The sequence below is a fragment of the Vulpes lagopus genome, chromosome 3 (genome assembly GCF_018345385.1).
Source record: "Vulpes lagopus strain Blue_001 chromosome 3, ASM1834538v1, whole genome shotgun sequence".
Taxonomy (NCBI): domain Eukaryota; kingdom Metazoa; phylum Chordata; class Mammalia; order Carnivora; family Canidae; genus Vulpes; species Vulpes lagopus.
In genome coordinates this window covers 32,862,698-32,876,786 of record NC_054826.1, presented here as the reverse complement: position 1 = coordinate 32,876,786, position 14,089 = coordinate 32,862,698, and the positions used below count along the sequence as shown (strand labels likewise).

General features: G+C 50.0%; 1 protein-coding gene across 1 annotated transcript in view; it reads right to left on the bottom strand.

Moving 5' to 3' along the window:
- Positions 1–4,197, bottom strand: part of GALNT10 (polypeptide N-acetylgalactosaminyltransferase 10) — a 216,815-nt gene extending 212,618 nt beyond the window's left edge. Inside the window, exon 1 of the mRNA XM_041749418.1 lies at positions 3,921–4,197. Coding sequence (XP_041605352.1) covers positions 3,921–4,079 — 159 coding nt within the window. The 5' untranslated portion in view covers positions 4,080–4,197. The remainder of the gene's footprint in view (positions 1–3,920) is intronic.
- Between the last annotated feature and the right edge of the window lie 9,892 nt (positions 4,198–14,089).

The window sequence follows — 14,089 nt, the reverse complement described above, 5'->3', positions numbered from 1 at the left end:
TCGAGAAACAGTGTGAAGCCAAGCCTGGGCTTAATGGGAAAGAGACTGTCTGCCGTGGCCAGGGGAGGGGAGCACCATTATGATACACATTTACCTTCACTTCACAGATGAGATCCAAGGCCCAAGTTAAAGGACTTTCCTGAGGTCCCACAGTGAGTTTAGGGGCAAGAGAGAGAACCAGAACCCAGGCCTCTGTCCCCAGGCCTTGCTCAGCTGGGCTCCTGAGGAGACTGCAAACCTAAGATGACAGGAGGAATGCAGGGAGCCAGATTTGCTCAGGTAAACCAACAGCCCAGCCCCAGGGGCATCAGATTTCAGCTGGGCATCTCTTCAGACAAGACATTAGCAATATAAAAGGGTTCAACCCCTCTATGGAAAATTAAAGACATCATTCTAAGGCTACATTTCTATGGTAGTTAACTTTCTGATGGGTAAAGCTCTGCTACTAGGTGACGTATTGATTTCTGGATATTCTAAGAATAAAGTCCAGCTCTGACACAATGAGGAAAACTCTCGATACTTGAAAATTAAAGTCCTTGGTATTCTATTATCCTACCAATTTCTATTCTACAGTCGCTATTATCCAATGAAGTCATTTCTCACAAGAGATTATGGCTCTCAAATGGGAAGGGGCTGCATCACGTTTCCTAACATAGGTGTTCAACAGCCAGATCCCAGATCTGAAATATGAAACAGACTACAGGATTAATGCAAGATATTAAGCAGATTGGGGCTAGGAATGAGAGGGACCCCTAAGTTAAAATGAAGATGGCTTCAGGACGGGCTTTTCTTGCTCGGTTTTACAACTCTCTGAGAAGCCAGCCATCTGATCAGATGAAGGCTGAAATCCTAAAAGCATTAATGTGCCCTTTATAAATCAGCTGCCCTACCCCACTCCAGAGGTATACCTAGGATGAGCTAACATGACAGTTCTATAGACTGACTTTCTAGCAGATGATAAATGCTCTTAACTTTAAATTCTTTATTCTTCAATCCAGTGGAGAAGTCAAGGAGTTAAAGGACTGCTCTAACAAGGAGTATGTTAACCCTCCAACCCACAAGGAATGTATTAGGCATTTGGATAGACTCCTGTCAGACTTCCCTCCAGAGCCTCTGCAGTTATTTCTACCAGAAAGATCAACGAGGTGCTCTGGGATAATTTTCCACAATTACAAGAGCAGCAAGCTGAGCTCAGAACTGGTCAGCCCTGTCAAAAGAAGCCCCGTGTGCTCAAGATGCCAGATTTCGCAGATAGCAGACTGATGTGTTACGTGCACGTTCCAGTGCCCTGGGATGAGGGATAGAACACCATCACTCTAAGAAGTCAGCCTCCTCCCTCAAGGCCAGCTGACATTCAGACAAGGGACTGGGGGCCAAGCCCAGTGCTGTGCATCTGCAGGAGAGGGACACAAAAAGTGGCTGTGTGGAAATTTGGCAGAGTATTCCTGAAAGGCAGCCGATGAATGCTGAATCCTACAGCACCTAGTAGAGCTTATCATTGGGGAAACAGCTCCTTTCTGCTACTCCCAGGAAGCAAAGAGAGTTTCTTTAAGCAAGGATATTCCATCAGTACCCCCTGGGAACCACCACCACACCCCTTCATGTCTTCTTCTTCCTCACCTCCCCATCATGATATTCCAGAGCAAAAGAAATGAGCAAGAACTAGACCTTCCCAGACGAGCCTATCTGTCCCTTCCAGTTAAGGGCTCCAAGCAGTGCCCAGCTGTTGGTCCCCTCTCTCTTTGCCCAAAAGGCTGCCTTACTCCATCAATTCCCTCTTGCACAAGTGAGTAATTTACTTTGAAAGCTCAGGCCAAACTGGCAGTTAACCTTGACCTTCTCTCTACACATCTGGGTCTATAGAAAATGAAAATCAGGATGTCTCTGGCATCCACGGCAAATGAAATACGAGGGCTTTCTCCAGGCAGAGGCAGAATGTCATGAGCTATTTTAGAACTGGCTACAGCTATTCCAAAGGAGAGTTAGTACTGGGCAGGACAGTCCCCCCTTGACCTGGGGCTGTGTCCAGAATGGAGCCCCCACAGCTCCGGATACTACAAGGGACCCCTGCCCTCAGGAAAGAAAAAAGAAGTGGCCATTGTACTTCTGATTGATGCACTGATGGTTTCATAATGCTGGAGCTGGACCAATAACCACATTTTACAGATGGCAAACGGAGGCTCAGAGAGGGAGATGAGAGGTGATCCAGGACACACACAGCAAGTTAACGGTAGTGCCGAGGATGGAACCCTGACCTCCTGCCACTGATGCTGCCATAGGGTGGGAAAAGAAGAACGATTTCATGAAGGAAAATTGCATATGCATACAGGACTTATGGCAAAGAGGGGGCGCCTGGGCGGCTCAGATGGTTAAGCATCTGCCTTCGCTCAGGTCATGATCTCCAGGTCCTGCTCCGCGGGGAGCCTGCTTCTCCCTCTCCCTCTGCCTCTCCGCCTGCCTGTGCTCACTCTGTCTCTCTCTTTCTTTCTCTCTCTCTCTCTCAAATGAATACATAATAAAATATTTTTTGCAAAAACAAAAACTTAAGGCAAAGAGGTCTAATATGGCTGTCAGGGTTCGAACCAGAGGTTTAGTGAAGAAGTTGAGAAGCTTAATTTCCAAACATTAAGATCTACCAAAGAGATCAACGAGACCCTCCAGGATGCTTTGCAACAATTAGCAGAGTGACAGGCTGTACTCATATTGGTCATCTCTGTGGCCAGCAGCCCTCTGTGCTCAAGATGCCAGACTGCCCAGACAGCAGCCTGATACCAGGAAGAGAGGAAAAACATCAACCTCAAAAGTCAGCTTCTTCCCTCATCAGCCAAGTTTGACCCTGATGGACAAATTATCCATGTCGCATGGGGTCCAGGAAATCCTAGAAGAGAACCTGAAATGTCCCACTGCGTGGAACAGGTCAAGTACGTATACACTCACCCGCACCTACTGAGCCAGGAGCCGGGAAGGCAGGAGCACTCTAACAGAGCTTCTACCATTACCAGTCTATAGGCACGAGTGACACAACACACACACACACATGTGGGGGAGTTCAGAGGAAGCAAGAACAATTAAGATCCCAGGCTTGGCTGCAAGAAGGAACACACCTAGTCAAATTGGACAAGTTCAAAGGGATCATGGGTACTCTGAGAAGGGACAAGGAAGGTACCTGATGTTCCACTCTCAGGGCACACTGGGTACAAAGAGCCTCTGGGAAATTTGCGGGGGGTCCCTCCACTAGAACTCTTCTAGACTCCCATAAGGTAAAAGGCAGGAGGCCCCTCAAGAACCAGGCGCTCCTCCCTCCAGGAGGACCTGAAGCTTCAAGGGGAGCATGGTCTTTGCATCCTCCAAGGAACCTACAGATCTGGGAAAGAGGGAGGGTGAGGAGGGGGGAGGGGAAACAAATGGGGAGACGAGAGAGGCCTGGTGTCCCATTGGGCAGAGGGGAAAACAGGAAAGGGGCTGACCTGAGTAAGGAACATTGGAATCAGCAGGTGGGGGCGAAAGCTGCAAAGACCCAGACACTAAATAGAAGGACTGGCAGTTCCAGAAGAAGGCGTCGTCCTGGGATACAGGGATGCAGGCAGGATCCTCCACAAGCCAGAGATGCTGGGAGGTAAAGGAACACCAGACGTGGACCGAAGGGAGGATGCCTACCCAAGGCACAAAACGGACCTCCCAGACCGAGCAACAGGAGTCTCAGCTTCTAGTTCGGATTCCGTCTCTGACTGACGTGGGGCCCTGGACACGCTCCCGTCCTCTCTGAGCCTCGATGTTCCCAATCCCCAAAATGGGAAGAACAGAAGAGTCTCCGGGGCGCACACCGAGGAGACAGAAGGGGAAAGGAGGAGGAAGGACCCGAAGGCTCCAGGGGAGACGGGGAGAGAGTCCCCACCCCCACGGCAGCCGGGGGGACTCACCAGTCCGGCCGCCGGGACCACCGCCGCCCCCGAGCCCCCGGGGGTGCCGTCGGGCTGCCGCTCGCGGTACAGCGCCCAGAGCCCCACGTTGGGCAGAAGGACCAGGGCCGCCAGCACCAGCGCCACCGCCTGCAGGAGCCGCTTCTCCTTCCGCCTCATCGGGGCCGGTGAGCCCCGCCGCGCCCCGCCGGCCCCGCCGCGCGGCCCCCGGCTCCGCGCGTCCGCCCGTCCGCCCGGCGGCGGCAGCAGCTCCGCGACGAGAAGCTGCCGCGGCGCCGGCCCCGCTCCAACTCCGCGGCACTTCCGCCGCTCGCCGGCCGGGGAGCCGGGCCCGGCCACCGCGCCGCCGCCGCGGGGGGGTGTCGCCGCCGCCGCCGCCCCGCGCCCGCCGAGCCGCGCGCCCCGCGCCGCCCCCCCGCGCCGCCCCGCCGCGCCCCGGGGGCCGCGCGCCCCGGCCTCCGCGCGGCTCCTCCCGGCCCGCCCCGGCGCGGAGGGGGCCCCCGGGGCCGCGCGCCTCCCCCTCTCGCGCCGCGATGGTGCGGCCCGCTCCTCGGCGCGGCCCCGCCCGCGGCAGCTTTGCCAAAGTCCCGGAGTTGGCGAGTTGGGCGCTAACTGGTGCGGGCGGAGCGGGGGTGCGCGTGGGCGCGCCGGGAGCGCCGGGACGCGCGGGGTCCCCCCACCCGCTCCCAGAGCCTGTCGGCGAGCTCTGCTCCGGATCCCCCGAGAGTTTGCGCGCGGCCCGCGGGGGGGGGGGGGGGGCTCGGGGTGCGGCCGCCCACCCCCTCGGCTCCGCTCGGAGGACCAACTTTGCTGCGGGGACTCGGTCGTCCCAGGCGGGCAGTGGAGCCGCAGCCGCGCTCCCCGCGCACGGCTCTGCGGCGCGGCCCCAGCTGCCTTCCCCCCGGGTCCGGCCCTGGCGGTGGCTGTGCACGCTCTCTCTCAGCTGTCGCGTGCTGCGCGCTCCTGCCCCCGTCCGCTGTCCGTGCCGAGCGGCCGGGGGGCACCCGAGCCTCTCTGCAGGGGCCCTCCTCGCGCCAGCCCAGTCTCCGTGCCGTTGGAACGGCCTCCAGGCCGGGGAGCGCTTCTGGGCGCGCTGAGCTCACGGAGCCCTTTCTGGAACGCTCTGGCCCGTTTCTATCTCCCGGTCAGCAACCAGCAAGCCGCTGGTGGATGCCAGACACTGTGCCAGGCACCGGGTGAAGTGAAACAGGCTCGAGCCTGTAGTCTGGGAGCTGAAACAAAAAATGCATAATTGCATTAGGCGAGGGAGTGGGTCTGTAACCCTGATGAGGGCTCTGAGGAGGTCGAGCCGCCTGGGCTCTGTGAGGGCTGCGGAGCTGACCCCGACGGGGACGGGACGGGGGCGCCGGTGGCTCCTCAGTGCCCTCCGCTGAATTGCTTCCTCTCTGATGGCGCGGGATGACGCGCCCTCTCGGTTGCCTTCCTCTTCGCCACCTGCGTCCTCTTCATTCTCTGACCTCGGTGCCCAGCCACCCCCGGCCTTGGACCACCCGTCCTGACGTCCTCCCCAGTCTTCCAGCTCCCGGCTGAGCGACGGGGGTTCAATTCTGCTGGAATTCTGGCCTGGATCAGGGCATCTCCACAACCTTTAAAGCTCCCATCACCTAAGCTCCAGGGTTGACTGGCACTTCCTGCTGTACCTCTGGCCTGGCCTGCCTGTTGATGGCTGTTTTCCTTTATGTGCTGTCGTCCATGAAGTTCCTTCCAGCCCAGAAGCCCTCTCCTCTTCCACATCTGTGTTGATAGAAGTCTTTGTTATCCTTCCATGTCTAGCTGAACTGCTACCTCCTCCAGGAACGCCTCCAAAACTCCTCAGAGGGCTGCTCTTTGAATTTCTGCTACAGTAATGCTGACCTTTTATTGAAGGCTTACTCCGTGCCAGGCACCATGTTAAACCCTTGACACACGCTACCTCTTTTAATGCTCACAGTTAGCTACCCTGTGAAGTAAGTGCTTTTCTTACCTGTATTTGCAAATGCGACTCATTAAAGAAAGCTGCTATCAGAATGATCATCCTGTTTTAACAAAGGGTGGATAGCATCACCCCTCTGTTCAGATCCCTCCAGTCGTTTCCCATCTCCTGGATTTCTGTAAAAAAACTATAAGATCTCACTAGGCCATATATGAATAACCCTCACCTTTTCTTTCATTATCCCCCAGCCCATTTGCCTTCTTGCTGTCAAGGTTGTTTCCTGCCTCTGGGCCTTTGCACTTGCTGTTGCCTTTACCTACAAGGCTCACTTTTTTACCTCTAGATCTTAGCTCTATGCCTCAAGAACTGTGTTTTTTAAATTATTTCAGTGGCAAAATATACGTAACATAAAACTTAAAATTTTAACCATTCAGCGGCTTACACTCATTACATTCCAGTTGTTTAACTATGTACTTCATGTAAGTAGAATCATCCAATATCTCTCCTTTTGCGTTTGGCTTATTTCACTTAGCATAATGTTTTCAAGGCCCATCCATGTTACAGCATGTTTCAGAATTTCAATCTTTTTGAAGATTTAGTAATATTCCATTGTATGTATACATCACACTTTGTCTATCCCTTCATCCATGCCTGGACATTTGGATTATTCCTGTCTTTTGGCTATCGTTATTCATGCTGCTATGAAGACCCCTATCCTTTTTATACTGTGGTTGATAACACAGTATTTATATAATTGAATTTCCATCTGTCTCTGACAAAAGTGGAAGTTCCTGGAGGTGAAGTTAACGTTGCAAAATTCTTTTATGTGCCTTTACAGCAGAAGCACAATGCTAGAAACAGAGTAGCTGGAGCAATCCTTTTACAAAGAGGAGGCTCACTCTGCTCCTGGGAACTTGCCTGGGACTTCCTTGTATGTTACAATAATCTGTGAGAATCCTTACCATAGCCCATGAGGCCCTACATGATCTGACCTGATTTCTAGACTTTGTTCTCTCTCCTTCCCTTCTAGTTACACTGGTCTTCTTGCTGTATCCCTCAAGTGCACCAAGTTGATGATGGCCTCAGGGCCTTTGCACATTTGCTGTTCCAATGTCCAGCAATCTTTTCCTCTAAACCTCTGCTTGATTCTCGCCCTCCCATCTCTCAGGAACCAGACCAAATATTCTGCCTTGGAGGGAGCCTTCCTGACCAGCTGATCTCAAATATCAAAGAGCACCCCATCTCCATTTGCTTTATATTTCTTTAGAACAAGTATCCTTTACAGTATGTTCTGCTTCTAGCATATACTTCTCTTTTTTTGGAAATCAGAAAACTGGTGCTCCTTCCAAGCAGAGGAAATTGCAGAAAGGTCTCCCCTCTCCCTGAGCCAAAGCAACAGGAGCTGAGCCAGGGCACATTGGATTTTCAGCTCATACTCCTGCTCAGACCACACAGAGCTAAGCTGTGGCCCCTCTCAGGCCTGGAACACAATAGGTGCTCAATAATAACAGGATGACTGAAGTATAGCAGCTGAGGTAATGTACTGGAAAATCTTCAGTGTCTCTCTTCTCCCCACCCCTTCTTCCAGCTCCCTAGAGGAGTCTGCACAAAATTGGATTTGAGCTTTTTCTTGTGTCTTACCAAGTGACTTGTTGATCAAAGCTGCACACCAGCTCGGTCAGCCTTCAATGAAAACTCTAACCCATGAACCCAGCTTTAATCCCAGGGCTCTTTGATCACCTTCTACAGTGTGGGGATGCTGGGGGGATCTCCTGAGGCTTTATCCCACTCACTGAGACCATACCATTTAAGACAAGTAGGCAGCCTATTAGTTCTGGCTGTTTTTCTGGGAAAATTGTTCTGGTCACTGACTGAAATTGAGCAAGATATGTTACTTTCAGACTGACCTATCCTAGGACTATTGTGGGCATTAAATGAGATGATGTGCAAATAAAGGGCTTACTGCAGACACCGATGTGATAAAACTAGTAACTTTTGCTGAAATAAAAGTCCAGCCTCACTGAGGAGAGATGAACAGGATTTCAGCTTCATGGCAGGAATCTTCCCCTGTGGCCTGGGCCTCTCCAATCTCTTCTGTCACTCTCCCATCACTCACTCCAAACCAGCCGCTCCCACTTTCTTCCGGGTTCTGACCCCACTCTGCCCAATCCAGCCCCAGGGCCTTTGCTTAGCTCTTATCTCTGCCAGGAACACTGGGGCCCTGGTCTTCCCTCACTATTCCTCCCTCTCATCCTTCAGATCTTAGCTTAAATGTCACCTCCTCACAGAGAGCCTCCCTGTCCGCCCACCTGAAGTGCCGTTGCCATACTTTACATCTTGCTATGTTTTCTTCATAGTGCATATCTCTCCTATTTTTAATCTTATTTATTTGCTTATTCACTTGTTTGTTATTGAGCTCTTCCAGATAACATGTCAGCTGCATGGAGCAGAGACCTTGGCTGCTCCTTCACTGCTCTATCCCCAAATCTTGCAACATACATGCCTGACACAAAGAAAGGATTTAATACCAACATTCGATGAATGATATCTCCTCTCTTCCCCCATCTTACCATCTTTGCTTCCTTTTCTTCTTTCTTTCTTCTTCTTTTTTTTTTTTTTTTCAATGAGCTGCTTATTCTCTTGCTTACTTTTCAGTGTTCCATCCTGTTATCAGTAACAGGCAGATCTTTTGGGATCCCCTGAGACATACTTCAGCAAGAAGGGTCAATCAGAAGAGAAGTCATGGGCCAGGCCCTTGTCATTCCTGATGAAGATATGAAAACCTTTTTTTTTTTTTACTAAATGTCTTCACCTTGGCTTTCATAGGGTCCTTTGTTGCTGACCCCATTTGTCTGGGGCTTTATACCCTCAGGCTGGTCTGGCCTAGGACTGAGCTGAGGGGGTATGAAAATGGAACACCGTGGCAAGCCAGGGGGTGTTGGTCTGCAACTCAGTCTATCTCAGACACTCTAACCTTGGCCAAGTCACTTCGCTGTTCTGAGCCTCAATTTCCTCACCTGTGAAATGGGGATAATCATGACTCTTTAACAATATACTTTCCATGCTGGTAAGACAAAAGTCTGCTTGACCCTAAGCAAAACAGAAGAAACTCTGGGTGTTGTAGTTCTTTGCCTGCTGCAGACCTAAAGCCTTCCTCCTTCTCTCCTTGGAGATCATCAAGATCATCATACATTTTCAAAGAAGCCTGTCTGCTTTCTTAACAGACTAAGCCTCCAGATGCATGACCTCTTAGCAATGCCTTTCCTTAACATTCATAGTGTTTAAGGCTCCTGGATGATTGCTAGATATCTGCCTCCCCCACTGGACTAGAAGCCCCAGGAGGACAGAGATCATGTTGTTTGTTCGTTTTGCTCCCCAAGATACCCCCACTGTTTAGTACAGTACCTGGCCCAAAATAGGTTCTCAGCAAACACTTGGGAAATGAATGAATGAATCATGTAATCAATCAAGCACTCACCTCTTTATAACCTGCACTCGGGAAACTCATTAACACTGGTGTCAATGACCCAAATTGCTATCTGTACCAGGTTGGTCATTTAACAAGGCTCAGACTTCTAATATAGAGGAAGAGAACAAAAGTCCTGGAGCTGAAATTTCTCTAGCTGGCTCTCAGCCTGGATAAGTCCAGACTGTGCTCTTAACTTCCTGTGTGGCTCAGACAGGCTGCTCAAATTCTCTAAGCATCAGGTTTATTATGTATGGGTCCATGAGTATATGTGATAGCAGGAATTAGAGAGGTCTGGAGAAATATAGAATATGGTTGCATCAAATAAAGCAGTCAAATGGGATGCTCTTTGAGGTCTTTTTAAATTCTAAAATTTGGGGACTCAGTCTTGCAAGGTATGGTGGGAAAATGGTAGCCAGACATGGAACACCACTCAGGTGGTTCAGTCCAGAGTGTGCATTTAGTGGCATTTCAGCTCTAGTTTGAATAAAAAGAAAGTGTTTGCAGGATGCCCATTTGAGATGACCTCTAGACAGAAAATTGTCTGTCTCTCTCTTAGAGTCTACTTTGTCATTTCCACAATGAGATGCCAATTAAACCAGTCCTGCCAACTATAAAGAAATGCTGCTGAATCAAGGCAGCAGATGTGGAAGGTGCTTCAAATAGGATATGTTTTGAAAGAGCAAACAGAGAATGCCATAAATCTCCAAAAGTAAATATACTACGTCATTAGTTGGGTACATCTCAAACAGAGTATTAGTCGGGGTGCCAGATGCAAATATCAGGTGTATAGGGAGCAATCCTCCTCCTGGCACTGCCACTAAAATAAATATCAGGGTTTGGGGAATGTGAGTGCTTCCTGTTTAATTATTTTTCATTTTTGTGTAAAGGGAAAAAGTTGTACAAAAACACAAATGGAGAGGTGGGGTGCAGGAGAAAGGGGCTTTTTAGGAGTCTCAGACTCTTGGAGAAGTGGCTCACATCTGTGGACACCTCTGTCAAATAAAGGGCTTGATACTCTATGAACCAACACTGTCAACCTTGGTGGTGCATAGAATCACCATGGAATCTTTTAAAACTCCGGACGCCCGCCCCGCACTCCACACAAATTAAGTCAGAACCTCTGGTGGTAGGACTCCCGTCCCCAGGTGATTGCAATCTGCAGTCCAGGGTGAGAGAACCATCGATGGCTCAATGGTTTTCAGGGTTCTAAAACCCACCCAAGGCTTCTTTTCCTCCAAGCAGCAGGTCATCTGATGTTCCACTAGGTGGCACCTTCCAGCAAACTTCAGTGGGGCCGGAGAGGTCTTGTCTGGGTCTAACTGCAAGGAGAGAATTCAGAAAACAATCCTTGGTGGTCTCTACTGGCTATAAGGGGTCTGCACTGTTGATGAGAAGGCTTAATTTGCTGGTTAACAACTTTCTGGTGAGTGCTGGAACCACAGAATATTAAGAGACATCCCTGCTGGGAACTGAGCCCTGGAGAGGGGGTAGCTCCATCCCTTAGAGCTGGGCTCACCCATTCACCAGTGCTCTCTGGTGTGTCTTACCCTCAATCTGTCCAGCAGGAACAAAACACCCCCACCCAAAAGTCCTCAAAAAGCCTTGTTATGGGCAGTAGTGAACATCTGTTCTTTTTACCTGGTTGACTAACAGCACTCTGATTTTCCTTGGGAATTTACCTTCCTCCAGGTCAGCTGGGGGCTTAGAGCAGAGCGGACCCCAGCCTCAGCTTCCGGCTTAGCCAATCAGAGCACGCTATCCCTTTCCCCTATAATTGGTCCCTTTCCCCTATAATTGGTCAGAGGATGGATTCCTGATTTGCCTAAGGCAAATTAGAACCATGGCATTTTCATTCTGCGGTTTTTAGATAGAGGCTATCAGGAAGTAGTGGCCACTTCCAGCTTGGATTGCTGAGAGGTCTGGCTATAGGCCCCACCATGAGAAATAAACGTACTGAACACCTTAACCTTCGCTCCTGTCGAGCTCCCCCCACCCCCACCCTGCCCGTCCCAGAGCGGATATGTACGATACATCAGTGGGCTTCCTTGCTCACTGGTTTCCTGTTGGGGTTAGATCTTGACCAGGATTTCAGAGGGACAGAAGAACCAAATCAGGGAGTTTCCTCGCCCAGCTTCCTTCCTGGAAGGACTGGATGTGCTGGCGCCAAAGGCCACACAGCTCAGGCCAGGCGGGCCTCCCTCTGCGTTCGGGTAACCGCATATCCCCTCCCGCTGGACAGCACACCACAGTTTCCTGCTCCGGCATACTGCACTCTCCCTTGTGGTTCTTCTGTCCCACTATCCTCTTAGTAAACTCTCCTCATGTTCCCCAGTGTGACAGAGCCAGAGACCCCGACTGAATAGAGTGGAGAAGCTTCCTGAGAAGCTGAGAGCAGCACCAGCATAGAGGAGAGTGGAGCCCAGAGATCACCCAGTGACCCAAGCCAGCCCCTGACGTCATCGTCACCGCCACTCCAGCTCACCTCCCACATTCAAACAATTACCTAATAATGCTGATTTTATTACCTAATAAATTTTAAATGCATCCCTTCCCCTCCAGGCCTACTATATGAGACATACTTCAGGTGCCTGCAAGAAGAATCCCTGATCAGAACCCTGCTACCTCAAAAGGCCAAGTTCCCTGCCTGGCTAACCAGCCCCTGTCCTCATTTAGGGGCTGACCCTTGGTCTAGGATTTGCCTGCCTGGATCGAAAGGATGAGCCGAGCTACTCAGATCCTGTCTCAGAAATTGGAGTCAAGTGCCACAGAGGGGAAAAGGCAGCTGCTGGTGCCCCCTCAAAGTGCAAATTCAGGTAACATCAGGGTGGAGATGATTCCTGGGCCACAGGCAAGCAGAAGGTATAGGAAAGGTGAAACCCCAGAATAACACAGGAAGTGCCTCCATGGAAAGAAGACAGTGGAGCAGAAGTGTGAGACACAGAGGTGCTGAGAGAGAAAACGATGCAAGAGAAAAACCTTGGCTCCTGGTTTTCTAGCTCCAGTTGGTTTCTGGGAAGGATCCTGCTTGGATCCCCGCCCTGGGGCTTCCTCTCTTTAGGCGGGGTTTCCTGCTGCATTTCCTTTCCTTGGCCTTGGCACTCTCATCTCAAAGTCCAGGTTAAAGCCTTTGTCATTTCTCCTGTGCATTGTTCCAAGAGTCTGCTGATTCCACTGTCACTTTGGTCCTGCATCCCTTAAAGGGCACCCTCCCCACCGCAGGGATTATTCTGCTGTGCAAACTTGCCATGCCGTTTCCCACGAGTGGTCTCTGGTTGTCTTCCCCAACTCCCTTCACCTTACTTAACTGTGTTGCCTCTCACCACCATGCCCTTGCTCATGCTGATCCCCGTCCAGGACTACCCTGTACAGGCTTTTGTGGGTGACTTCTTACTTAGCTTAGATGTCAGCTCCTCCTCCCTCCCTCACTGACTCCTTCCTCTTCCCACCCAGTGGCTCTAAGAGCCCCTTCCTCTTTTCCCCTACTACTTGTGTAATTTCTGCTTTAGTATTTACATATTCATAAAGCTGGCGATGATGATGTCAGCTAACATTTATGGAGCTCTTTTTTTTAAGATTTTATTTATTTATTCATGAGAGACACACACAGAGAGGCAGAGACATAGGCAGAAGAAGAAGCAGGCTCTCTGCAGGGAGCCTAATGTGGGACTCCATTCCAGGACCCCGGGATCATGACCTGAGCCAAAGGCAGACGTTCAACCACTGAGCCACCCAAGTGCCTCCATTTGTGGAGCTCTTATTACATACCAAACTCTAAGCTACCACTTTACAAACATTATTTCTTTTTGTTGTTCAAGATTTATTTATTTATTTTTAAAAAGAGCAAGAGAGAGAGACAGTGAGCAAACAGGGGTAAGGGCAGAGAGAGGGGGAGAATCCCAAAGCAGACTTCCTTCTGAACAAGCAACTGGATGCAGAGCTAGATCGGGACCCTGAGATCCTGACCTGACTCAAAGTCAAGAATCTGCTGCTTATCCAACTGAGTCACCCAGGTGCCCCTAAACATTATTTCTTTCAATCCACACCAAAACCCTATGAGGTAGGTTCTGTCATTATTCCTATTTTCCAGAAGAGGAGACCAAAGCAGAGAGATAATGTGACTTGCCCAAAGTCGCACAGGTAGGAAGCAGTAGACTCAGGTCTATTGTTCATTTCTTCCTTCTTTTTTTAATGGCAACTTTATTGAGATATAATTCACTTGTCCTACAATTTACTCACCCACTTAAAGTTCAATGGTTTGTAGAATCTTCATAGGGTTGTGTGCAACCACCACCACAATTTTAGAACATTGTCATCATCCGCAAAAGAAACTCATAGTCATTAATTGCCCACTTCTTACTATTGTACTTAACAGTTGGCATGGTACTTGTTGAAGAATGGATGGATGCCCTAAATTAGAAGACAGTGGAAGGAGGAAGACAGCCTCTTTGTGCGACACTCTTCACTCTTCATATCAAACAAGGGTTTGCTTGATTCTTCTGTTTATTTATTGTATGCCGTTTCTCTGTTCATAGCCACCACTTAGTTATCTCTTATGTGCCAAGCCATACATTGAGTGACTGATATATATTATCTTATCAACACTCATGATGACACCTAGAAGTAGGCCATTGTGACCATGATACAGATGAGGAAACTGAGCCTCAAGAATTTCATTAATTTGTCTAAAGTCATACACCTTGTAATCACTTTCATCTTAACATTAAGTGAACTGCTCCTGCCTATAACAGAACACTTCATGTCTATGCA